Source organism: Condylura cristata, unplaced genomic scaffold (genome assembly GCF_000260355.1).
Source record: "Condylura cristata isolate star-nosed mole 26May11 unplaced genomic scaffold, ConCri1.0 scaffold00017, whole genome shotgun sequence".
Taxonomy (NCBI): Eukaryota; Metazoa; Chordata; class Mammalia; order Eulipotyphla; family Talpidae; genus Condylura; species Condylura cristata.
In genome coordinates this window covers 31,591,573-31,618,285 of record NW_004567118.1, presented here as the reverse complement: position 1 = coordinate 31,618,285, position 26,713 = coordinate 31,591,573, and the positions used below count along the sequence as shown (strand labels likewise).

The 26,713-nt window shown below is 40.1% G+C and overlaps 2 protein-coding genes across 3 annotated transcripts in view; both read right to left on the bottom strand.

The window, feature by feature from the left end:
- ANKFY1 (ankyrin repeat and FYVE domain containing 1) overlaps nucleotides 1-10,040 on the bottom strand; it is a 70,786-nt gene extending 60,746 nt beyond the window's left edge. Inside the window, exon 1 of one of the 2 annotated variants that reach the window (XM_004684758.2) lies at nucleotides 10,019-10,040. In XM_004684758.2, coding sequence (XP_004684815.1) covers nucleotides 10,019-10,028 — 10 coding nt within the window. In that variant the 5' untranslated portion in view covers nucleotides 10,029-10,040. Of the gene's footprint in view, nucleotides 1-9,424; nucleotides 9,479-10,018 lie in introns of those variants that run through there. The other variant, XM_012726344.1, reaches the window with a different exon arrangement.
- A 4,906-nt stretch (nucleotides 10,041-14,946) lies between these two features.
- Nucleotides 14,947-26,713, bottom strand: part of UBE2G1 (ubiquitin-conjugating enzyme E2G 1) — an 87,407-nt gene continuing 75,640 nt past the window's right edge. Inside the window, exons 5-6 of the mRNA XM_004684757.2 lie at nucleotides 23,562-23,684; nucleotides 14,947-18,041 (exon numbers count right to left, since the gene is read on the bottom strand). Of these exons, the coding sequence (XP_004684814.1) occupies nucleotides 23,598-23,684 (87 nt within the window). The 3' untranslated portion in view covers nucleotides 14,947-18,041; nucleotides 23,562-23,597. The remainder of the gene's footprint in view (nucleotides 18,042-23,561; nucleotides 23,685-26,713) is intronic.

The following is a 26,713-nucleotide window of genomic DNA, read 5'->3' as shown; positions in this document are numbered from 1 at the left end:
GTGTACAAGTAAAGAAAACCATCTTGCGCTGTACCCTGGTGGCACAGGAATTAAAGACACAGTGCTATGAAGCCATCACCAGCTATGCAGCAAGAGTTCGATCCCCAGCCAGGAAGCTAACCCACATAGTGCACCTCCTGTCTTGCCTGCTGCCCCCGTCAGCAGTGTATTTCAGTTAATCTGCCTGTTCTGTTCCCCACTCTGTCTCTAGAACGTTCTCACCTCCACACCTCTGTCCTATACCCCAGCTCCTGCATAGATAAGTAAATGTTAGGAAAAAAGAACCTTTGCACATGTTTTCACAAAGTTACAAGGTAACTGTCAAACACTTTAATTCAATAAAATCTGACAGGGCCTTTCAGAAGATACAAACAGAACATGAAAAGAAGACCACCTTACGCTTAGCACAAAAAGACAGACATACCAGGAAAGGGTTTTACTTCAAAACTTAAACAAAGCCTGTGTTTGTAGCATACTGAACCCATAAAATGCAAGGAAAATGCTTCAGTCTTTTAAGCTTTAGGTCAACAGGTTTATAGAACAGATATAGTACTTGGCTCAATGAGAAATACTAACAATGTAAAGGCAACACCTAGCCTGATAAAAAGCCCTGCCACTCACCAGTCCAAACCAATTGAAAAGGAAGACCAAAGGATGATCTCATCTTCGTAAATTCAACCTGCTGGCTACTGATACATTGCACTGCTCCTAGACAGCTTCCAAGTCTTCACTGCGGGGTCTGTGGCTATAGGTTGTAGATTTTCCTTCCACAAAACCAACTTTAAATCTTTAACCTCAGTTTCAATCACAGCATATTGTAGCCAACCTAGTATTTTTGCTCATCAAGAATTCCAACCCACCAAGATAAAGGATCAGTAAGTAACTCCATATTTTCATTTCGCTTAAACTGTCTATCTGTAAGCACTCGTACTATGCAACTAGGAATTATGATAGATTAGGAATTGTCACTTTGAGTTATTTATTTTTTTTTAAAGAGCAATCAAACCCCCTGGTGGCACAAGGGGTTAAAGACATAGCACTATGAAGCTATCAGAAGCAACTGCAGCAGAGTTCAGGGAAGTGACCCATATGGCACAACAGACTTCTGTTTCACCCACTGCTCTCCTCAGCAGCGTATTTCAGTAGATCTGCCTGTTCTGCTCCCCACTGTGTCTCTGTGAACCCTCACATCTCCTGCACTTCTAGCCTACACCCCCGTTCTTATATGCATAAGTAAATAAATCATAAAAAAAAAGAGCAGTCAAACTAACTTGCACTTCTTCCAAAGTATATGATGTAATATGTAAGCAATAAGGAGAATTCTATCTCCATGGAATGCACAAGGAAAATAAAGCTAATGATCACAAAGAATCTGGAAACTGATTTTCATGGCAACCTTATGAGGACATTAGCTATCAACTCTCTCTTCAGTAAAGAACTAATGCTTTTTTTTAATCTAACCCTTAAAATGAAGTAAAGTACATTCTTAAAACAGCCCCAGCTATGGGAATGACTGCTATGGAGAAAAAGCCCAACCCCAAATCACACACTAAAAATTTCATTTCAATTACATTCTCAAATAATTTTCCTTGGGTGTCAGTTGTACACACTATAGCAATAGCCCAATCGCTCCACAATTTTCTAGCTTAGCCTGGGCAATGACACAAGACATAAAACACAAAGGTTATGATCAAAGAGGAGGCAACAGAAAAGCATGGCTTATTATGATTTAGGGCTTTTATTTGTAATTTTACAGACACTCTCCTGCCAGCAACTTTTAAAGGGACAAACCCAGTTCAGTAATGTACTCAAGCACTTTATAAGCACCTATTAGTGCTCTTGCAATTCCAATACTCCCTTTCACAGTATAATGGGGGAAATTACTATGACAGACTATTACATTGGGAGTACTGGCCACTTGTAAACAGCAATGAAAATGTGTTCTTGAAGTGTCACCGAGTTTAAAGTTCTTATAGGAATAAGAAAATACCATTTTGAGCAATAAATAATGAAGAGAATATCTACAGCACAGTGCAATGGTGAAGCCAGACTGACTGGGATCAAATCCTTACCAATAGACAAGTGTCAATCTACTCATCCGTACATAAACTGGCTGTGAACATTAAGCATGCTGACACATCCAAAGACCTTAGAAGAGGACCTTCCCTGCAGCAACTAGTCAGTAAATGGCCACTATTACTGTTATACATAGAAAGGCAATATATTATAGTCCTTAAGAACATGTACTACGGAGCCTCAGTGATGGGCTAGAATCCAGCTTACCCGTTCACTATAGAGTTGTGTCTCCTGAGTAAGTTACTCCTTGTGCTTCATTTTATCGTGTGGAAAATGGAATAATAATAGTATCTCAGGGTGCTGTTAAGAGTAAGTGAGTCAAGATAAGACAGATCATTCAAAAGTGTGTCTGGTTTACCACTTTACCAAAGTGGTTGCTTTCAGCTATGGTTTCTTCTTTCTCCCAACTTCCCTTCTGAAAATAAGTCTATACCCTCTGCCCCAGGACCTTCCTCACCCCACTCCCCCAAAGAAACTAAGTGGCTCAAGAAAGGACACCTTATTTATAGTATAAGTCTTGTGAAATTGGCCAGGATATGCTTTTCACTTGTCATTTATTTAATATCTTCCTTTCCCCCCGCCTTCTTTCCACTCCCCCTTATCCATCATGGTTGCCTGCCTGCCTGCCTACCTGCCTGCCTGGGTTAAAATATAAAAATGATTATCCCCTGAGAAGAAAAAAAAATCCTCTTACTCTAGTCACAAATAAACTTACTGCCCAGTGATTCTTAGGTAGGAAAGATGAGTTTAAGTTTGTGTGTATAGTTTAATACATATATTTGGGATGTGTTGATCTTCCTTAAAGATGAATGATGCACAAATCTGGTTTTCTTTAAAGTTCCTCCGGTAATTATAATGTTAAGGTTCTCCAGGTTGAGAACTATTAGATGGCAGAAAGGAAAGAACAAATGAGAGTTATAGGACCCACAGGACTCAATGACTGACCACAGGGTTAGGGAGGTCAGGGTAACTTCTAGATAACTGAGCTGAGTCTGAATGGAATATTCGCCAATGCACAAGTGAACACTCAGTAAACTAAAAAGCACAATAGGTATCCTTACTTGAAAATCCCTATCTTCCCCTCTTTGTTCCACAAGATGCATTAGGAAAACGGCTGTGTCTCTCTTAACATTCTCATCTCTAACATAATAGCCTGCACCTCACAGAAATGAAATATAATCTTCCAATATGGAATTTAACTGTTGTCTTATCTGCCTATATCTTAAAGTTAGTGATATGATTTTAAAACTTCACTTAGTATAGAGCATTGATCATATGATTGACCTCATAGGAAATGCTCAACAAATATCAACTAGCTAATTTTCACTCTACTGCCAGTCTCACTGGAAACGTTTCCTACTGCCTATTGAGATGTAACCTTCTAAAGGTGTAATGGGCACAACAATGTCCAAAACTGAAGTGAAGATACTTGTTCCCAAATGTCTTTCTCTCCTTCCTGTTAATAGCCTAGCCATCCTAAGTCACCCAGGCCTAAAACCCTTGAGTCACCTTGATACTTCTTGTCAATAATTCACAATTTCCTAAGTCTGGTATTTTTTTTAAGATTTTTTTTAAAAAATAATATAATAGTTCATTTTTACATCATTTTGTACATTTTTTTTATCTCAATTGTAATCCCCATGAGTTTCCCATCACCAAGTCACCCGTGTGCCATCACCATAGTCCAGTGCATTTCCCTCCCCCCATGTTTTTGACCCCCTTCCCCACTCCACCCCATAAAATGTCTCTGGTATATGGCTGTTCATTATTCTTGTTATTTTGTCGCCTGGTCCATTATATTCTTGCTATGAGTGAAACCATCCGGTATTTTCCTTTTTCTTTCTGGCTTATCTCACTAAGCATGATCTTTTCCAGCTCCATCCAAGTTGCTGCAAAAGGCATGTGTTTATTTTTTGTTGTTGTTGAGTAATATTCCATTGTGTATATGTACCGCATCTTCAAAAGATTTTATTTATGTATGCATACAGGAGCTGGAATGTACTCCAGAGATGCAGGGGATGGGGTGAGGTGGGGTGAAAGGATTCATCAGAGGCAGAGTGGGGAGAACAGATGGACTGACTGAAATACACTGCTGAGGGGAGCAGTGGATAAGGCGGGAGAGGTCTGCCGTGCCATGTGGGTCACCTTCCTGGTGGAAATTGAACTTGTGCTACTGTGGCTACTGATAGCTTCATTGTGCTGAGACTTACCCCTTGTGCCACCAGGGAGACCCAAGTCTAGTCTTTTATACCTTCTAATCTCCCTCAAAGAAGTCCTCACCAGGCCCAATACCTCTTACCAAAGGACTCATCATCAACTGCAGGTCTCCTCTCCAGCCTTTTTTCTTCCCAAGTATATCCTTTACACTGTACCCATTTTAACATATCTCAGGCATTTCTACTCAAGTCACTACCTAGACTGATATCCTTTAGCAGCCTCACAGAATAAAATCCAAATGCTTACACACTTCACAACGTAGCCCTTGCATACTTTTCCAACCTCATATCCCACAGTTCCCATTCACTATTCCAGTGAGAATCGTGACTTCCTCCCATTTCCTTCTCTCCATGTCCAAAAAGGGCCTATTTTTCATAGACCAGCTCAAACACTATCTCTACAGTAAAGGCTTTCCCTGACCACCCAAAAACACTCTCCATCATTTCACTGAAAAAATTCTGTTCTAAATTTTCAGTGAAATTCCAGAGCTTTATCCACCTTCAACCTTACAATTGCTTCTTAGAGACACAATTCATCTCCCTTCCTAGATTGCTGAGTTCCAGGTGAAAAAACTCTAGGTGTGGCCAGTGTTTTTTTAACCACCCATGATTTTTCTCCACCTCTACTCAATGGCTCCTCCCTACCCTGCCTTCTTTACTACGTGGAGTTTAATAAATATGATTAAGTACTTGCTCTACTCAGACCAGCAAGAGAGAATAAAGAAAAAACAATTTTGTTGGGCATCACAGTAAGTCATAACATCTCAATCAACTACAATTTGCCTTGCAAGTCAATGGATCCTGCATGTCTCACTCAACATACTCAGAAGCCCTGCTCTCAAACACTCAAGTTACTGCTGTGAATGGATAAATTTGGTTTCTTGGTGAAAAAAATCCCAAGGAAAGACACTGCTGGTAACAGAAGTGAAGGAAGACAGTGAATAGGGAGTGGCATAAAATAATGCTTGAGAGGCTCCAGACTATATACAATTATCTATTGCATATAGCCTTTGTTGAATGGGTAAAACTATATATGAAGAGATAAATTTCAAAACTGGAAAGAAACTGGCTCTCCCTGGTGGCACAACGCTCTGAAGCTATCACAGCCACTGCAACACGAGTTCAATCCTGGCCAGAGGGTGACCCACATGGTGCGGCAGACCTCTCCTGACCTGCCTGCTGCTCCCCTCAGCAGTGTATCTCAGTCAATATACCTGTTCTGCTTGTCACTCTGTCTCTGCTGAGTCCTCTCACCTCCTCCTCCCCTGCCCCCACCCCACACCTCTGGCCTGTACCCTAGTTCTGTATGTATAAGTAAAATCTTTAAAAGTTGGAAAGAGATCAAAGTCTCCTCTCTCTCTGTTTCTATCAGCCTATACTGATGAAGTGTTTTCTGGAACAGTGCTGTTGACCAGCACTTTCAGGAACAGATTAAAGTGTTCTATTACCTGCAATATCACTAACCATATGGCTATCTCTCACTTAGAATCGATTGGAAAGGGTGACTAAGGAACTGAATATTAAACATCTGTGACTAGTGGCTACTGACTGACCAGTTCTCCGGAATATGGAATGCCTTTATCTTGTTACTTTATCAAAAGTATTTTTTCTACCAAATCCCAGTAAAAGCCTACCATCAGTTTTTGTTTAATAACTCATTTACGGTTTTCCCATTTTCACTTTTACTTTACTAAGGAAGGGCAGAAGAAATGTTTAAAAGGTGACTAAGAGAGGGCCCTCCCTTGTGGTGCAGCGGGTTGGGACACAGCACTGCAAGCTGGCCATAGCTGCTTCAGAGCCGGTTCGATCCCCGGCCCCAGAGGTGATCAACATGGTGTGACAGGTGTGTTTTGATGACAGGTGTGTTTTGACCCGCCCGCTGCTCCTCTCAGCAGTGTATTTCAGTGATCTGCCTGATCTGCTCCGACTCTGTCTCTGGTGAAGCCTCTCACTGTACCTCTGGCTTGTACGCCAGTTCTGTATGAATAAATATGTAAATCTTTTTTTTTTTTTTAAAAAGGAGACTAAGAGAAAGACTGCATGTCTTGCAAAATGCTGGGCACCCTACTAAAAGCATTCTTTGTGCACTATTTCTTCTGATCTTCAGTTACCTATGAGCTAGAGATTACTCTTCTTTTAAAGAAAAAAACTGAGAAAAGAGCTATTAATTGGCTTGTCTATGATCACTGATTAGAAAACTACTAGGATTCAAATCCACTGAGCTGCAGAGACTAAGATGAGACCAAAATAAGCAGAATGAAAACTAGGTTAGTTAACTCTTGACATGTGGGTATTATTCAGAGCACATTAAGAGCTAGACAGGGAGCAAGAGACTAAAGATATGCTCAGGCAACTTTTCTTGACATCTGGTAAATTCATTTATCCCTTAAACCACAGGCACAATTCTAAGTTGAAAGATACAGCTGTGAGGAAAACAGAAAAAGCCTTTACCCTTATGGATTTATATTCAAGTGAGGAAATTTAAAAAAAAAATTAGGGAAGATCTTTCAGATTGAGAACTGTTATTTATGTGACCAAATAAAAGTCACCTAGCTATATGGAGAAACTAAGGAAGACTTCCAAGTCAAGGGAATTGCAAGGACAAGGAAACAGAGGAAATGTACAAAGAGCAGGAAGGAAGTTGATGAGACAAAAACATGGTGAATGAGAAGTAGGAAATAAGGCTGCAATGTTAACTAGGGGCCAGATCCTTCTGGGACATAAACGGTCATTGGGGGCCCTCCCTGGTGGTACAGTGGGTTAAAGCACAGCACTGGGAAGCTAAAGCTACTATAGTGCAAGTTTTATCCCACCTCTCCTGATCTGCCTGCTGCTCCTCTCAGCAGTATACTTGTTAGTCAACCTGTTCTGCTCCCCACTCTGTCTCTGGTGAATCCTCTCATGGCCCCTGTACCTCTGGCCTGTACCCCAGTTCTGTATTCATAAATAAATAAATCTTAAAAAAAAAAGTGAGAAAAACATAATCTGATTTAAGTTCTAAAGGGAACATTGAAAAGTCTATAAACAGAAACTATGGGGAAGCAAAACCAAGGAGAAAAAAGTAAAAGCAGGAAGGAGGGGTGTTTTTTTTGTTGTTGTTGTTGAGTGAGGAAGGAAGTTGAGATTAGCAGGATAGCTAGAGATGTGGAATGGAAGTAAAAACTAACTTTAGGACAGACTTAAGCTAAATATGCATGGTCAAAGCAATAGCCATGGATGACGGAAAGAAGCTTGGTTTCTAAACAAGTCACTTTTTTACTTGAAGATTTATTTATGCATACAAAACTGGGATGCAGGTCAGGGGCAGGGGCCCATGGGCAGTGAGAAGATTCACCAGAGACAGAGTGGGGAGCAGAACAGGCAGGTCAACGAAGTACACTGCTGAGGGGAGCAGCGTGGGCGGGTCAGGAGAGGTCTGCCGCGCCAGATGGGTCACCTCCGGGGCTGGGGTTGGAACCCACACTGAGGCTGCAGCCAGCTTGCAGTGCTGCATCCCAACCCATTGCGCCACCAGGGAGGGCCCTCTAAACAAGTCACCTTAAGCAGTTACTGTACACTCAGTATAATCTAGGTTCTATTTACTATTCCTAATCATTTCTTTCTTTTAAAGAACAAGTATTGATTGCTCATAGTTCTGGAGATAGGAATTCCAAAACCAAGATGCTGCAGACTCAATGTCTGGGGAAGCCTCAACCCTAGCTCCATATGCTTATGTACAAGACAAAATCTCCAACATGGAAGTTCTCAGAGTGTGCTTACAGATAATCCTGTTGTTACATGTCAAAATTTTTGCTATTCGTTTTTATTTGAGTATCTCAAAACGAGTGTAGCCAGTCCTGAACATTATTATTAATGACCAAGCAGCATCAACAAGTTAACACCCCCGCAAATTACTTCCTAGCTACTCTTGCCTTCCTTTGCATACAAGCATCTTCAGTTTGTGAGCCAACTGGACTAAAATGTCCCAATTTTCCTCAAAGTTTGCAAAATCATTTTCAAAAAGCTTAAACCAGGGCATAAGAAATAGGAACACAGAAAAGGTAGAAGACTGTCATGTCAGATGCACAGGACTGTGTGCTTACCTGTCTATTCTCTTGCTTATTTAACCCAAAAAGCAAGTTTAAGATGCATACCACATTGACTAGATGTCTCTCAAGGTCACCCTAAGTATCTGAGGGCATTGGCAGGATAATGACCAGTATGCTGACAGACTATATGGACTCCAGATGGCTGGAACCTGCCTGCAAAGTACAGCAGCTTAGTAAAAGCACCTAATGAAAAACCAGCTGCATTCCACAATCCTAATCTGAGTAATGTCATATCTCCCAAATACTCCTCAACTCTCTCCTTAGAATAAAAGTGCTGAACTACCCATTTCCTTTCCCATAACACCTTCTAGAATTGTTCTACCCTACTTCACTGTTGCCTGTTGTGATTTATTTCAAAACTAGCTTTAAGGCATGCCTTAGTTTTCTCTTTGGTCTTATTCCTCCTCTGCTTTTATACAATATTCACCTGATATTTCTCCTTCCATGGGGATTGGGAGTGAGTGAGTGAGTAGAGGCATCTAATACAGTAGAAAGACCAAAGAAAAAACCTAGTATCCCTTTAACTTTGCCTTCAATTCCTTTTCTATAAAGAGCAAATCACACACATGATGGTTCCTTCACAAGTCTAGTCCAAATGAGAAAAGGCTGCAAACTGTCAGGTGCCTCCCAAATCTAAGGTCCAACTAAAGATGAATTCAGACAAGGCGTAGCTCAAAACCAATACACTAAGTGGAATCACCACAATCCAGTGACTCAATAAACATTAAATCAAGCAATTCTTTTCCTCCAATAATGGGGAGAACAGGGAGTAGCATATTGGCCCGGTGAGACAGTTTGACTATAGGGTCTTTGGCAGCTAACTCTCCATCGCTTGGATTTCTTTTCTCCTGCTTGCAAAATAAGGCTTTGACAATGGAGGGCTTTCATATTGCTTCGTTAAAGGGTGAAGAATCTGATAGGGCAAACTGCCTTTCTCCGCAATGTCATATAGACAGGCATCAGAAAAGAGTGCAAGGAATGAACCGGGAGGCAAAAGACTATTCTAGCTCATTTCTCACGAGCAGGGTGACCTTGGTCAATTACCTTACACAGCAAACTCCCTCCTCCAGTCCACATCTGTAGACCTGTGGAAAGCATCCCAGCTGGCCGAATTCCGGGTTCGCCGCGGAGTCGGAGACGACAGCGCGCGCCCCTAGGGCGTACCCGCTAGTTACATACAACCCTAGCAGTCTACCATCCCTCACCCCGGGAAGCGTCCCAAGCTTTTCCGCAGGCAAGGGATGCACCCCTTCCGGATGCAGGACGAGCCAGGACAGCAGTTTCGATTTCCTAAAGAGCAGGGTTACTTCCCAGTCGTCCCAGCAGCACGGTAATCAAAGCAGCCCCCCTCGCCGCCGTCGGGATCCCCACTGCTGCACTGAGTCCGCACCGGACCTAACCGGGCTCCACTGGCAGCCGCGGTCCCAGGAGGACAGAAACTGCCGGAGGGGCGTTGCCATAGGAATAGCGCTCAAGACCCGGGCCCACGGCGCCCCGGGAAAGCAGAAAAGGAAGGCTCGCGAGACCCGCTGTGCTCCACACGACCACGCCCGGTCAGTCCCTCTCAGGGCTGCCTAGCCCAGCCAGCAGCGCCCCCACAGCTCCGCGCCTTCCCGCGCGGCTCCACCAAAACCCTACCTTCCGCCATGTCGGGCCCGGCCCTGCCAGCAGCCTCGCGAGAAGTGCGCCCTCCGCTAGGACGGCGGTAACGGAGCCCAAATCTCGCGAGAGCTGTAGGAGGCCAGGCAAAAGGAGGAGTCGAGATCGGGACTGAGCAGTGAATGAAAGGGGAAGGGAGGCTGGACGCCGGGAGAACGGGGAGACCGTCTTTACCTTACACTTACGAGGCGCTGGACTTGCCAAGACTGGCTGGGCTCTAACATCAACCACGCCTTTGGAAGGACACTGGGAAGGATGAATACAGCGAGTATAGACTTCTCTTTGGAAAAAAACTGTGAGCGGGTTAAGAGAGGGGTTTCGTAGGTTTCTAGATTTATTTGGGAAGATGTGAGAGGCTCAAAGAGCCGCCTTTGCGAGGTGGGATCCCCCTCCAAGTGAATACAAAAGTAATTCAGGAGAAGGGATCAATTATACTCGAGGCAGGTCATCTGTAATCTATTAAAGCGTTAAGAAACAAGAGCATGCTTACAGATTGAAATGATGGGGGAAAACTGACAGGGAGATCGCCTGATGGTTTAATTTCGTAAACAGAATTAAAAAAATTGGAGGGAGGGAGGCCTGATTTCAAGTGTCCTCTCGTATGTGTGAGTAGGTTACTTTTTTGTGACAGAACTCAGCCCCCTGACTGTGGAAGCAGAAATTACATGCATTTTCCTTAAATGGGACTTACTACCAAAAAGAAATGGAGAGTGTGAGAATAAAGCTCAGGTGCAGACTGGGTAGAAGTTGGTGTAGGAAAAAAACTGCAAGCCTCTCTATTTTAATATAGAAGACTAGTCTGGTGGGAACAAGGTTGTTAGAGCTCTCTGGTCAGAAGGACAAGCTGAAGTTGCTATGTTCAATAGCATAGGAGGTCATAAAGTCCATGGAATAGAGAAGTGGAAGTCAGAAGCCAGGAAAAGTAGTATTGGAATGTAGATGTAGGAAAGGAAGGAAACCATTAGCCTGGTGCTAATATCTTTAGTGAACATTGGGATGATTTTGACCAAAAAAGAGGGATAAAATGCAATATGACTGACTGGCATGAGACCTTTCAAAGAAAGGATTTTTACTCCAAGGAAAATGGAAGGAATGCTGATTGTGCCCATTCCTAGAAGCACCAGTAATTAAGAACTGCAGGGGAAGTGGTGGCTTTGGAGAAGAGCCAAGAGTAAGAGATTGAAGGGAGGATGAGTACAGGATGTATCAGAAAAAGGGAAGAATTTAAAGTAGTAGTTTTAGATGCTGTGGGTAAGCATTAGTGGAAAGTGAGATGAAGTAGAGAAGAAATTTGGAATTTAGATCATAGAAACACAGGGTCATGGAGTTAACATTTTAAGGAAGATAAAGGAATTCTGGCTGAGGAACTCCTGGGAGAGGGAGACTTGGACACTGAAATAGGCAGGTACAATGGTATGCCCAAGATGTGAGGTTGTCTGTAAGGAGATACTTTACAGGGGCTGCAGGGAACAAGAAGCACTTAGACAGAGAAGGGCAGTGAGTCTTTGTCAAAGAAAGGTCCGCTGTCTGTCCAAAATGGTTTATAAGTGTCCCAAACAGCAAGCCCTTGGAGCCTCCAAGGTAGCCAGCAGTCTTGTCTCCTCTGGCCACATATAGCCTCCCCTATTTATCCTAAGGGTACCCTACAAATATTTTCTGAGTTATAACATGAAGTGACATGTTGGACAGTAGTCACACCTGATGCTGGTCTTGCATCATGCAAGGATCAGGCTAGGGGCTGGCAGACAGCAGGTACTCACTGATGAGTTCTTACCATTAAGCTGTACTAGGAGTCAGGAGAACTAAGTTCAAATTTGGCTCTGCAACTGCTTTGCTGGATTCATCATGGGGAAGTTCCTATAAGCCTACTCAGTCTCCATCAAATTCAAGAATTGGACTGGAACCCATGGTTCTTCATAATTGAATGGTCATGACCTTCAGAGAATTTGATGTAAGGCAGGAACCTGGTTTTCTTCCTCACAGCACCACATATGCAAGAATAAATTTGTGCTCTTTCCATCTGCTTGGACTTAACTCTAGGGGTTGACTAAATCTTCATCACAACCTACCTTCAAGAAACCTCTATCAGAGATGAAAGCAGTCCTCTTAGAAAAGCCTTACTATAACCCTATCTCTTTTGCCCTTGTCTCTGAGGGGATTCTTACTGGCTTTAAACCCCTGAGCTAGAGGACTTTTTAGTAAAATCTATAAAATAAACAATTTGTAGTATTCAGTGAACTACAGCATCCAACATTGCTTGATATGACTTAAAAATACATTTTAAAAAATCTGACCACTAGAATATGGTTTACGTTAGACCTAATTCAGGCTTTGCTGTCAAATTAAGAGAAAGTATGGAGACAAGAACGTTAGTGCTAGAAGAAACAAATGTGGACTGCCTTAAGAACATGGGCATTAGGCCTTTTGGGGGAAGTGTTACCATTATCATGGTAGAAGGGGCTGTGGTGGAGGAAATGATTGATTACATTAGAAGTCCAGTGAATGAGGTTGAGGTACCAGCATCAACACTTCTGCTCTCTTAGGTGACAATGAAAAAATGTTCCTGGACTTCGGCTTCCTCTTCTATAAAGGATAACAGTACCCAGTATGTATAGGGAAGATTACAGTACTAATTTCCAGCAGCAAAACTGATTTTGCTCTACAATCTTGACAAACTAACCTGAATCTGTTTCTTCATGACTGTTTCTTCAAACTGTTACATGATTCTTAGCACTTGAATAAATTCTTTACCAAACAAATCTAACACAGACTTCTTATAGAGGCTCAGACCCTCCCTGGTGGCGCAGAGGGTTAAAGGACAACACTAAGAAGCTAAAGCCACTTCCGCATGAGTTTAATCCCCACCTGCCCCCGGAGGTGACCCACATGGCCCAGCGACCTCTCCTGACCCGCCCACTGCTCCCCTCAGCAGTGTACTTCCACAATCTGCCTGTTCTGCTCCCCACTGTCTCTGGTGAATCCTCTCACCGCCCCTGCACCTCTGGCCAGAACCCCAGTTCTGTATGCATAAATAAATCTTTAAAAATAGAGACTTAGTAAATAGGGCTCTGTTTTCCTTGAAGACTTACTCATTTATGCATACAAGAACTGGGGTACAGGCCAGTGATACAGGGGATAAGAGGATTCACCAGAGACGGAGTGGGGTGAGTATACTGAAATACACAGCTGAGGGGACAGTGGGTGAGACAAAAGAGGTCTGTTGCATCATCACATGGGTCAGCTCCCTGGCCAGGATCAACTTGTGCTGCAGTGGCTGCTGATAGTTTCAGTGGTGTACTTAACCCCTGCCGCCATAAGGAAGGCCCAGTAGAAGACTGATTTCTATTGCTTGTAAAGAATAAGTGAAGTGTCACTGAACACACAAGTGCGTAGTACTAATGGATACCAGCAGGGAGGGGAAAAAATTACTTTCTGTGCTGCTCCTGTGTTTACGATGTGCCTTTTGGAAGGTTTTTCCTTCTTCAGTTTATTCCTATGCGAACAGGATTAAAATTTCTTCACAACAGTTCAGTGTCATGTGCTTAGTAAACAAGCCAAAAACAATTACACCTTTGTAGTCAGGTGCTACACTTTGGAAAGAGCACTCAAAAATACCTTATCCGGGAAATATTTGCTCTGCAAATTGAATCTTGTGGTTTCCATTACTCCAGAAAATGAAAATTTTAAATTTGGTAAGACAGTTAATAATTTTACATTTCTTGAAGTAGATGAAAATTTACCTGCCTTTCCACAAAACCTAGTGCCTTGCACAGTAGGCGGTCAAAAAACATGCTCATTTGCATATGAGAAATAAAATAGAACATTTTTCTTATCCATGCCTTAAGTAGATTGTTTTTCACTATTTTTAGCCTAAGATTGATACTAAATGTCCACAGACATCACCTACACCCTCTATAATGGTTTTATTTCAAATGTATTTATCAGGGAAATTAAATTCTGATACCCAAACTTTCTGTGTCTAAAGATTTTTCTTATTTCTAATTCAGCTGATTAAAATGTCTGACTCCATGTTGTTATCTCTGAAATTTTTTTCAAGATTTATACATACATACTGGGGTACATGCCAGAGCTGTAGGAGGGTGAGTGGATTCACCGGAGACAGAGTGGGAGGACAGATTGACTGAAAATATACTGCCAAGGGGAGCAGTGGGCAAGTCAGGAGAGGTCTGCCATGCCATGTGGGTCAGCTCCCTGGCCAGGGATTGACCTCTGCTGCAGTGGCTGCAGATAGCTTTACTCCACTGCGCCACCAGGGAGGGCTCTATCTATGAATTTTAAAGGAAGAAATATGAATAGGCACTGACAACATATATCAAGATAAACTTTCAACACCTAACAGTGTAAATTCACAAGAACTTCCACAAGGAAGAATCAACTTTCAGTAAGGATGGATACCAACATTCCACTTTCTAAAAATGTATTTAATCTTTCCTTTTTCCTACTAACTTAGTAAGGACTTTGAGCAGGCACTTGGGCTACATTTGCCCAGTTGTTCAGGAGTGGGGAGATGGTGATTGAAGACAGTGCCTGAAGTTTCTTTCAGCTTTCATTTGGGCTTAAGGTTCTTCAATTTTAAATTATCTCCATGGCAGAGCCAGTTTAGGGCAAAGACAGGATCCCCAACAATGCTCTAAATGTGCTCATTTTATTTAAGGTTCTAAATCAGCATGTACAGAAACTGATTAAAAATGGTACTTGTCCATGTATTGGAAATTAAGAGTGACATATCAGATTGGAAGTCAACACCCCACCCTCTGATTTCTTCTTAAATGAAGTTACAAAAATTCTTCATCAGTCCCCAGATACCTCTGTTATCATGTGCTGTTTATATAAAGAATCCAACAATTGCTTTTGAGATCTGCGTCCTAAAACCAAACAGCTCATGATACAGCCTCTAAGTCATCATTTATTGATTTATAGAGCACCTATCACATGATCAAGGTGCTTTACAATACAGTAAACATCACAACAGAACTCACATAGTTAAAATACAATCAACAAGTTACAGAACTAAAAACAAAACCAAAACCAAAAACAAAAATAAAAACGGAATGAAGCAACATTATGTCAAATTTCAAAGATGCTGAGAAGTGGCAGTACAAAAAGGTAATTCCACTAACTGGAGACCAGATGGGCAAAGATACACAGGCACCACAACCCAAAATGGGCAGATTTATAGAGGATGAGTGAGCATATAAAATTTCACAACCAAGAATGAAGACCATTAAATATACTATGACACCCAAGTCATCACAGAACTAGTAGAATAACTTCACAAACATACGATCATAATGATAAAGAAACCAACCTCATATGCATTTGAAACTCACAAAAGGCCAGAAGGCCAAGATAATCCATCCCATTATGAACACAGACTGAAATCTATATGCCTTTAAAAGAACTTGGAATTTAGGGAACAGCCAACAGTTCTACAATCCATTACTAGACTTGATAGTTGGCACAAAGGTGGGGATGGGGGGGCTTCTTTTCCTAAAGCAGAGAGGACTCACCTCACACTATTGATGAGGCAATGGTGGGACAAAAGCCACCTGGATCAGTGTCACCTGATTGTGGTTTAGTATCAAACGTAAAGGCATTTAAACCCACACCATCAGATAAACACTGGGAAAGGCACAGATGACACCTCTGTCAGAGGAAAAGAAATCAAATATCTATGTAAGCCTGCATTTCTATATGTAACTTTGTCAGGGCATCAGGTGAAAAGTAGTGTGAAGAGAGGTGCATTCACTCTTGCTCTTCCTTCTACACCCCCTGGATCTACAGCCCTAAAAAAAACACATGGTATAACCGAAGTAACTGCTTTAAAGTGGCACTTGAAGTTCAAGAATAGTTGTCCCTGAGTTACTAAGTTATTTTGCTACTCCCTGAAGAGTCAAATCCCAGGTTTTAACTCAATAGACTGCAAGCAGAGTTACAACAATGGGAAAGCAAAATTCAGATTCCACTTTGCCACAAGCAACCACCATGTGAACAATTTCCAATGTAAAACTAAAAGGGATTGCATTCAAAGTCCCAGGCAGGTGTGGAGCACTGGCACGTTGAGGCAACTCTTTTAACGTCTTAAAAAAAAGAAAATCACCAATGACATTCTTGAAGAAAATTGGGGTGCAGTGAATGAAACAACTTGCACATTGAGTCATTACACATTTATGTCTTTTTCATGCTTCAATGTAGAGAACAGACTGGGATTCAAAAGTAATCACTCTACTATATAACTACATCTTCAACCATTTTACTTCTGCTTAAATAGGATATGCCAAGTTTGTGGGCTACTGGAACTAGTAATCCTTTCATTCATCTGCCAAAACATTTCTTCAAAACCACAGGGCAGATGATGCCTACACTAATGATGAGGCACTGGTGGGCCCCAATTAGTGAGAAACACTGGTTCTCACAATTAGACACCATTCCTCAAATAAGGACTGTTCCCAGTTTTATCCCTTATACACCAATGACTACTCTTCCCAATTCCAACCTCACACCAAAGTTCTCACACCAAGTCCTTTAGACACCAAACAGAGAACTTGGACTTGCCTTTAAAACTGCATATGCTCATCTTACCATTTTCTGAAGTTGTTTTAGAAAAATGTGTAAGAAATACACTTATGCTCAAACATTAATCAAAAAGGTACACTATGTTAGTGACAGAATGTTTGTCAAATATCAAAGCATTTATACCCCTGTTGCTTTGAGAGTCACATAATCTTGAATAGAGCCCAATACATATACTGTCATGACCATGTGATTTTTCAAGTATTAAATCTGTTTGCATAAGGAATCTACCTGAGATTTTTCTAAACTGCACTTCTCTGGCATTCAGTATTATAACCTTCATTCAATACTTTAATAAAAGCCAACAACTTGACAATTATTGGAAAAAAAATTATATTTTGGAAGAACTCACTACATAAGGTGACAGAATTCCAAAATCAAATTACATGAAAATATACATCGCAATTTCTTTGTACAATAGGTGAGAAAAATCTGCAGTAGAGAAGAATAGAGGCAAGTATATATGAAGGGCTAAGAAGAAAAGTATGAGGGTAAACAGCATTTTTAATAGCAAACCCAGAAGTTAAGTAGAAAGCCTGTAGCTGTGCATGCTTTACTCATCCAACTTTAACATTAGGCAACTGCAGGGCAAGTTTAAAACCAAATCAGAATCCTGTATTGTTTGGAGAAAATTTCAATGAGTACAGAACCAACTCTTTTTAGTTTTTGGGGATAGTGACTGAGTTCAAGAGCTCTCAACAGCCAAAAAATGTTATTGCTACATCCAATCCAAGAGGTGGGTAGAACTAGAATAGAAAAAGGACAAAGCACCTAGTGATGACCACTCCTTGGAGGTCATCATTAAAAATCAAGTAGTTGCTTATTAAGTATTTCAGTATTTGAACTAAATGATTGGAAAACTTTCTGGCAAGTAGAAGAGAAGCAAAGGAGATTGTGTCAAAACAAAGAATATACAAAAGTTTAGTAAGTGACAAGAGTTTAATGAAGCCTCAATGGTTTAAAGGAAATTAAATGGAAACTTGTAATCCTAATTGCTTTTCATCTGACATGCTTTAAGGAGTCTTTTAAAACTGATAAGAAACAATGAATAGGGAAAGAAAACCTGCTAAAATCTTTTAGAATTTACACGATTCTTATTCTACTACAAGAAAGCATTATTTGGTACAAGGTGTATTGTGGATGTACATCAACAGTATATATATTATCCGGATCATGTTGTGCTATGTACAGGTCTTTACAATTCTTCCTGAAGGTTAAAACAGTTCATTAGAATTCAAAATGCGTAATCATCTGTAAGTTGGCACTTGTTAGGCTCTTGTCAGCATTGATACTGGCATGTTTTATTGCAGCCCAGTTCCAGCCAGTGTTTGCCAACTTGTTACAACAGAAGTCCAGCAATAGATGGGTAGAGTGCAGGAAAACAGTGCCATGTTTCTCAATTGGAGACCTACAACAAAACAAATAGCATTATGTAGAGAATTTATAAATTAACAAAAAATTAATAGATTAAATTTACTCGTGTCCTATTTATTTCTTTGGAAACTGACATTCAACTCACTTTTGTATTCATCCAATATGATAGCCACATATGGTCATTTCATTTTAAATTTAAAAAATGGTAAATGAAACTTAAAATTTAGTTCCTCAGTCACACTAGCCACATTTCAAGTGCTAATAGCTAGTAGTTATATTTAATAACTACTATGGTGGACAGTGTGACAGAATATTTATATCATTGCAGAAAAAAGTCTGATTATATGGACTTAATTTAGATTTCTCAATAACCCAAAAGCTCTTTTAATTTACAGTGCATCTGGAATGAAAAAATAGAACTATGTAAAAACTAAGTGACTTGGAAATTTTCAAATATTTAAGAATATTCAGAGAAATAAGTTAAAATTGCTGGATGGATACATTTCAAACTGCTAAATTCTTTTTAATCTAGGTACAATCTGATCTAATCCTACCCACAATTAATCTCTTATCCCATATAGCTTCCTGTTGTTTTAGTATTGACTGGTCTCATGTCTTCAATTAACCTGAAAGACAAGAACCACATCTAAATAAAAAAATGCCACTAAAAAAAATCAAATGCTATGATATCCCCAGCAATGTGTGAAATGTTTTACAAAGGATATCTCATGCTCAAAATCATCATATGAAGGAGGAGTTTTTCCTTAGGTGAGACGGTTATATAGCTAATAAATGCCAGTGTTTCTTGCTCAAAAGTTCAAAAGGTCTTACTGGAGATTGGGCTTTTCAGTTGAATAGCTTACATTAATGTATACAATGAATATGTAAGGAGAACAGAGAAAAGGGAGGATAACAGACCAGAATAACTATTACTATTATATCAGAGCAAATGTTCCAGAAACTCAAACACCTGCATTGTCTGCTGAACACAACATTGGGCACAGAGAATTCAAACAGAAGACGACCGGGTATTCAAATATAATTTTAAACTCTAACAAAGATGTCAAATATACAAACATTTAACTCATGCCAGACATGTTAAAAATTCATTGCCTTGGGCCCTCCCTGGTGGCGCAGCGGGTTAAAGCACAGCACTGAGAATCTGAAGCCACTTCCGTATGAGTTCGATTCCCGCCTGCCGCCTGCCCCGGAGGAGACCACATGGTGAGCCAGACCTCTCCTGACCCGCCCGCTGCTCCCCTCAGCAGTGTACTTCGTCGATCTGCCTGTTCTGCTCCCCACTCTGTCTCTGGTGAAGCCTCTCACCGCCCCTGAGCCTCTGGCCTGTACCCCAGTTCTGTATGAATAAATAAATAATTTTTTAAAAAAAAAAAAAATTCATTGCCTTGGTTCACCCTGGTGGCTCAACAGGTTAAAGCATAGCACAGCCACTTCAGTGCAAGTTCGATCCTTAGCTCCAGAAATCATGATCCACATGGCACAGCAACCTCTTCTGTCTTGCCCACAGCTCCCCTCAGCAGTATACTTCATTGATCTGCCTGTTCTGCTAACCACTCTGTTTCTGGTGAATCCTCTCACCACTCTGCACCTCTGGCCTGTACCATAATTCTGTATGCATAAATAAAACTTAAAAAAAAAAAAAGTTCATCATCTGCGAAAGCCATGAATTATTAATCTTCTAATTACCTCAAATTCAACACTGTTGTGAAAAGAAATAAAACTGTGGGCCAATATATGACCCTCTATGTGCCTAGTCCCCTAGGTTAGACTATTTTTTTTAGCATTTAGTTATTTATTTATGCATACAGAACTGGGGTACAAGCCAGAAGTGCAAGGGCTGTGAGAGAATTCAGCAAAGACAGAGTGGGGAGCAGAATAGACAGAATGAAGGCAAAATACACTGCTGGAAAGAGCAGCAGGCGAGACAGGAGAGGTCTGCTGCTCTAGAACAAGATACTTCTTTCTGCAACCGAACCCCAGAAAGAAGAACTATTGCTAAATTTCTCTCTAAGGGGATGTGCCCATCAATTAAAATGTTTCCTAGCAAGGTATTAAGTGCACCAAATATGAATATGTCACCTTCATTACTATCACATCCTACCACTTGCACAAACTCGTTAAAAAAAATTAAAGACATATGATGAAACTCAAGATACATCACCATAGAACAGGTATTGTAACTTTAACAAAAAGGATTTATTTATTTATGAATATAAGAACTGGGGTACAGGCCGGAGATAAGGATTTACCAGAGACAGAGTGGGCAACAGAACAGGCAGATTGCCTGAAATACACTGCTGAGGGGAGCAGAGGAAAAGACAGGAGAGGTCTGCTGCACCACCTCCCTGGGCAGGGACCAAATTTATGCTTCAGAGGCTGCCAATAGCCTCATATCGTGCTGATCTTCGACTCCTTGGCGCCACAGGGAGGCCCTGGTATTATCATTGTTTAAAAGATTTAATCTATTTATGCATACAGAACTGAGGTACAGGCCAGAGGTGCAGGGGCAGTGAGAGGATTCACCAGAGATAGAGTAGGGAGCAGAACAGGACGAAGAACACTGCTGAGGGGAGCAGCAGGCGGGTCTAGAGAGGTCTGCAGCACCATGTGGATCACCTCCAGGGCAGGTGGGGATTGAACTCATGTTGAAGTGGCTTTAGCTTCTTAGTGCTGTGCTTTAACCAGCTGTGCTACCAGGGAGGGCCTGGTATTATAATTTTTAACTGAAGATACTTGAATGTTTTTCCAAAGAGTATACACCATACCCAAATTAATCCCTAGCTAACTAGTCCCTAAGGATTGAAAGAGAACTGGGTATAAAGCTTGGGCATTCAGTAATCATTCCCCTAAGATATGAAAAAAATTTCAGGGCCACAAACGAATCATTTAAAAACTGTTTTTGTGTGAGGTTTTAAAGAAAAACACCCAAGAAATCACTACTTAAAGTCATGAAACATCTAAAATCAGGCAATCCAGCCCTACAACTGGGAATGAGGAATAAGGAGTATGGAGACAGAGGGACAACAATAAAGAGGTGGGCAAAGGAATGGAAGAAAACTAAAGTTGGCAATCACTTTTAGAACAAAGTAGAAAGAGTCATGATATTTATGAGTAAATGATAATTCTAGAAAATCTGATACATTCTAGATGGTACCATATAGTACTCTATATCAAATGATACAAAGGTTAAGACTCAAAACTAAAGCCTTTGGACATGGCAGTCGGTCCTACTTAGTGTCCTTTTTTAAATGACTTAGTTTTGTGTGGAAAGATAAACGTGCTTGAAGACTGACAGTTAAGACTGACAGCAGTTGTATCCAGGAAGAATAACCAGGATGAAGCACAGTCAGGCATGGGAAATGCTCCATACCAAGGGCTTAAAATAACAGTCTAGTAGCAAAAACTTGATCTAAGGTGGTAGAAAGCAAAAGAAGAAAGACAGGAAAAGACATGGATCGTTGAGTAAGTATCAGAGGTACTGATAATGAAGATGAGAACAGTTAACAAAGGCAAAACAAAAATAAACAGGATAGATATGACAGGATGGTGAAAATCATTTGCAGATTGCAAGGTTATTTGTTATATGTGATTAACAGGAAGACAGGTTAATTTTAAAAGTTGTGTTATTATCGGGAGAGCTAAAAGCATATACTAAGCTTTTCAGAAACTAAAGATAAAAAGCATTGAAACAGGATGAATGGTAGGCAAACTTTAGCCTTCTGATATGAACCTTTATATATGATACAATTAATCATAAAAATAAAAAGTCTAACAGTGGTTCAGGGACAGACAAATCAAGAAATGAAATAAAGATCTGAAACAGATGAACATATCTGAAGGTACAACATAACTAGCTCCAAATTTAAGTGGCAAAAGTGGACTTACAGATAAATGAATCAACAGTTATGTGCGTGTATTTGAATTCCAATTTCACACTATATAACACCTTTGTGGAAGGGACAACTGTAAACCTTTAGAAAGCAATATGCAATAGCAGCTTCTTGAGGGAACAGAATACAATAAGACAAAGAAAGTAAAACTCGTAAAGGGAAACACTAATAAATTCAACTGCATTAAAATTAAGAAACTGTTCATCCAAAGGATACCATAAAGAACGTAAAATGACAAGGATACAAACCAATGACCTAATAGAAAAGCACTCTAAAGACCAAACAAACATTTTACAGTAAAAAAGTTGCTGGTGAAACATGAAATAATATGTGGCACACTGGTAATGATGGCAATGACCATTAAGTTCATAATGATGTATCTTTATAACCAGCAGGTTAAAAATTTATGTATAAAGTCTGATAATATCAAATGTTAGAAGGACTATGGAGCAAATGGATTTCTTGTCCTTGACGAGTGGCACACTTTTAAAAACAACTGGCATCAACTAGTCAAAATGCTAGGCATTTATCCTAGAGGAATTACTGTAGTACACATACACCAAAAAAAAAAAGACAGCCACATAAACAACAAAAAAACCCCTCTACTCCTTGGAAAGTAATTGCAATGAGAATTGAGAGGTAATTAAAGTAATACTGTAATAGTGAAAATGAAACAAATAGTTATATCTAATATAGACAAATTTAAAATATGTAAGTTGACTTTTGATAATAAAGTCACAAAATAATGAATATATTCTTAATTCCATATATATACAGTTCAAAAGTAAGTGAATGCTTCAGAATACAAAGTTGAGGAAATTGTAAAGAAAAGCAATGGTAACCACATAACTGGAAAATGTAAGGAATAGATGGGGTAGGAAGAAATACAGAAAATGTAAAAGTAATATAAAGTTCTTTTTCTCAAAATACATGACAGTTCATGGGTGCACTATGAATTATGCTTCTTTTAAATACATTTCAAGAACAGTTTTTAATCACCCCAATATTTTTTTTTTTTTTAGAAAAAAGCCAAATTACATGTCACACATTTGTTCAGTTTATCTATATGTTTTCTATCTTTGACTCCTTGCTAGTCTTAAACTTGTGAACATAATGGCATTAACAAAAGGGCAAAATTTCCTGTTGGACTTATCAGTAATGCACAAGAAGACAAAGGTCAACTAAAAGAAGAAAGGCAGATATTTAATGATCTTTCCAAAGTGCTTTACAAAGTAACTTCCTTTTAAAAAATTAAGAAACCAAAATCTAAGTCACTCTTTAGCATACATTAAATAGTGTAAAAAGGTAAAAGATGTTTAATGTCTGAAAGTGGTTAAGTCAGACCAAGAGGTAAAATAGAAGAAACTAAACAGAAATAAATACTTCTTCATTAGAACTTTTATCACTAGTGAAATGAGATAGAATACTACTACACCAACCTTTAACATAAAATACCTAGTTAGAAATAGTTGGGTCCACTAAAAGGGGGAAAATTTTAAAAAAAAGCTTAAAACTATATAATCTTAAAAAACAGAAGTCAATGAAAAGAAGCAATTCACATGTCCAAATCAAATCATTTCCAAAAAGGTCTATGACATTTATGAAAAGGTGATTAAGTAGCATGATTTTTAAAATGAACTTACCCTGAAATAAGTGAAGTTACAGTTGTTGAATAAATGTCACTCAAAAGCAGTCTCTTGGCTTTTCCTTACACAGCGGGCAACTTTCCTTTTGAATTCTCCATTTCTGTCTTCCCTCCATTCTTTCTGTAGGTACCAAAGTAATATCAAGTGACTTTATAAAAACTCCTCTTATGATTTCAAATGCTAGTTTTAATTTTTTTTTTTTAAGATTTATTTATTTATTCATACAGACTGGGGTACAGGCCAGAGATGCGGAGGGTGAGAGGATTCACCAGAGACAGAGTGGGGAGCAGAACAGGCAGATCGACGAAGTACACTGCTGAGGGGAACAGCGGGCGGGTCAGGAGAGGTCTGCCACGCCATGTGGTCACCTCCGGGGCAGGCGGGGATCGAACTCATGAGGAAGTGGCTTTAGTTTCTCAGTGCAGTGCTTTAGCCCGCTGCGCCACCAGGGAGGGCCCTATTTTTAATTTTTAATGTAATGCTTTGGCAATATGTACACTTAAAAAGGGCTAAATTAAGTGAACCAAAATACTTTTGCAAGACATTCAGCTGGGATACAAAAGAAGAAATATCTTATTAAATGCATCATATTGAATACTACTCTGTGTGTATTAATTGGGGAGGGGAGCTTGGGAGGAAGGTGGTACATGTGGCTGACAATATCATTATATTGTGAGATGTGCAAACAGCCTGAGCAGTTTCATATGAAAACACAGCAAATTTACCTAGCCCATAAAAGCAGGGACATCTCACAAAAATGTCAAGCACCTGCCTTTTTTCTGAGTATTATCCCCTTGGGGTCAGTGAAAAGAAATTTTTAATCCTTATCTAGCTCTTGCAGAGCAAGATTAAAAAAAAAATTTTTTTTCCCCTCAAAGCAAAACACATCAGAAAGCCAATCATTACAACAGATTATGAAGTCTTTGAGATACTACCTGAGAAGGAAAAGTTGCTCTGAATACTTTGGAACAGACAACTGGGAATATATGGCTATGAACTATGAACTGAGCTTTTGAATATCTTAAGGAAGTAAGATTTAACTTGGTTATATATAACAGTACTGTGGTTATGTACAACAATGGTCTGATCTGGAGAGGCTTGTTGTTAAAATTTTTGTAATTATCTCATTATTATTTTTAAGTAAAAGGAAGAAAAAGGCAGTTTGAGGCCAAGGCGAAGGTCACAATCAGCAGGATAAAAGAAAGAATTAGGGGGCCCTCCCTGGTGGTGCAATGGGCTAAAAGCACAACTATGACGCTATCTCTAGCCATTGCAGTTTAGTCCCTGGCCAGGGACTCCCATGCCCTCCCGGCCCCCCTAGCCCCCAGTGTATTTCAGTAGATTAACCTGTTCCACTCCTCACTCTGGTAAATCCTCTCATCCCCCTACACATATACACCTCTGGTCTGTACCCCAGTTCTATATTCGAAATCCTATTAAAATGATCATATTGCAATTTTATTTTTCTTAAGGTACTAATTCACAATCTTAAGGGGACTGTCATCCAGTAATGGAGGAGTGTTTCTTTTCTAGAAAACCAAAAGCAGATGGAAGAATAATGAAAGATGCAGCAGAGAAGAAAACATAGCAGCCTAATAAAGTTTCAATGGAATCAAACCAAAGGACTCATAAACAGAACCCTAAGGAAATGAATGTCTGGAAATGGGAGGTCTGAAAAGAGTAGTTAAGAAATGGGGCTGAAAACAGGGAAAGTCTATACATTCAACAGCCAGGCCTTTTCTTCCCTCCTGAATCAAAAATTTTTATCTTCCTAAAATAATGATGATGTTAATGATGATGACATAATGGGTTTTTTGTTTTGTTTTGTTTTTTTTTGTTTGTTTTTGGTAAATATAGTAGCAAACACAGTAGAATTAGAGAAACTAGTGTGGGTACTGGTAATTACCTACTTATTTTGGCATTTCAAATCTTACTCTGACCTTAAAAAGGCTTGCTACCATACCCTTGAGTGAAGCAAATTCTACACAACACATATACACATACATACAGCCAACTCTAAAAAAGTTCCCATTTTTTCTTTCTTTTTTAAAAGATTTACCCATTTATGCATACAGAACTGGGGTACAGGTCAGAGGTGCTCGGGGTGAGAGGATTCACCAGAGACAGAGTTGGAAGCAGAACAGGTGAGACAGGTGAGGTCTGCTGTGCTATGTGGGTCACCTCCCTTTCTGGGGTTTGAACTCATGCTGAGGCGGCTTCTGCCAGCTTCCTAGCTTTGCAATGCTGTGCTTTAACTTGCTGCGCCACCAGGGAGGGACCCCAAATGCCCATTTCTTATCTTATTCATAAGTGGAGAATTTTTTAGAAAAACTATGGGATTCTAAAGTAGACTTTAAAATATAAAATAAATAAAAAGGAAAATTAAACCTCAGAAAGACTTCAAAATTTGGCTTTTTAAAATCTAATTATAAACCAGAAAGACTGAAGTTATTAAATTCATTCAACAGTTATAATGTTTTATAAAAAAAGAAATTAATGGTGAAAAGAACAAGATAATTAAAATCAAAAGTGTCAAAACAAAAACTCAATAAAAGTTCAAAACTAGGGCCCTTCCCAGTGGCGCAAAGGCTAAGGACGCTGCACTGCAAGCTGGCCGCAGCCACTTCAGTGCGAGTTTTGATCCTTAGCCCTGTGAGTGACCACATGGTGCAGCAGACCTCTCCTGTCTCATCCACTGATCCTCTCAGCAGTGTGCTGATCTACCTCTTCTGCTTCCCATTCTGTCTCTGGTGAATCCTCTCACCGCCCCTATGCCTCTCTGGCCTGTACCCCAGTTCTGTATGAATAAACAAGTCTTAAAAAAAAAATTTAAACTAGCATTATTTTGGATGGAAAAGATAAAACACAGGGAGTAATCTAGGCAAAAGCTAGAAGTTCAAAAAAGGGGAGTTTGGGGCCTCTTTGGTGACACTAGGATTTAAAGCACAGGACTATGAAGCCATCCACTGCAACTGCAGCATGAGTGTGATCCCCAGACAGGGAGCTGACGCAGACGGTGCAGCAGACCTCTAATCTCCCCTGCTGCTCTCCTCAGCAGTGTATTTCAGTCAATATACCTGTTTTGCCCCCCACTCTGTCTCCAGTGAATCCTTCTGCTCCCTACTCTGTCCTCAGTGAATCCTCTCACC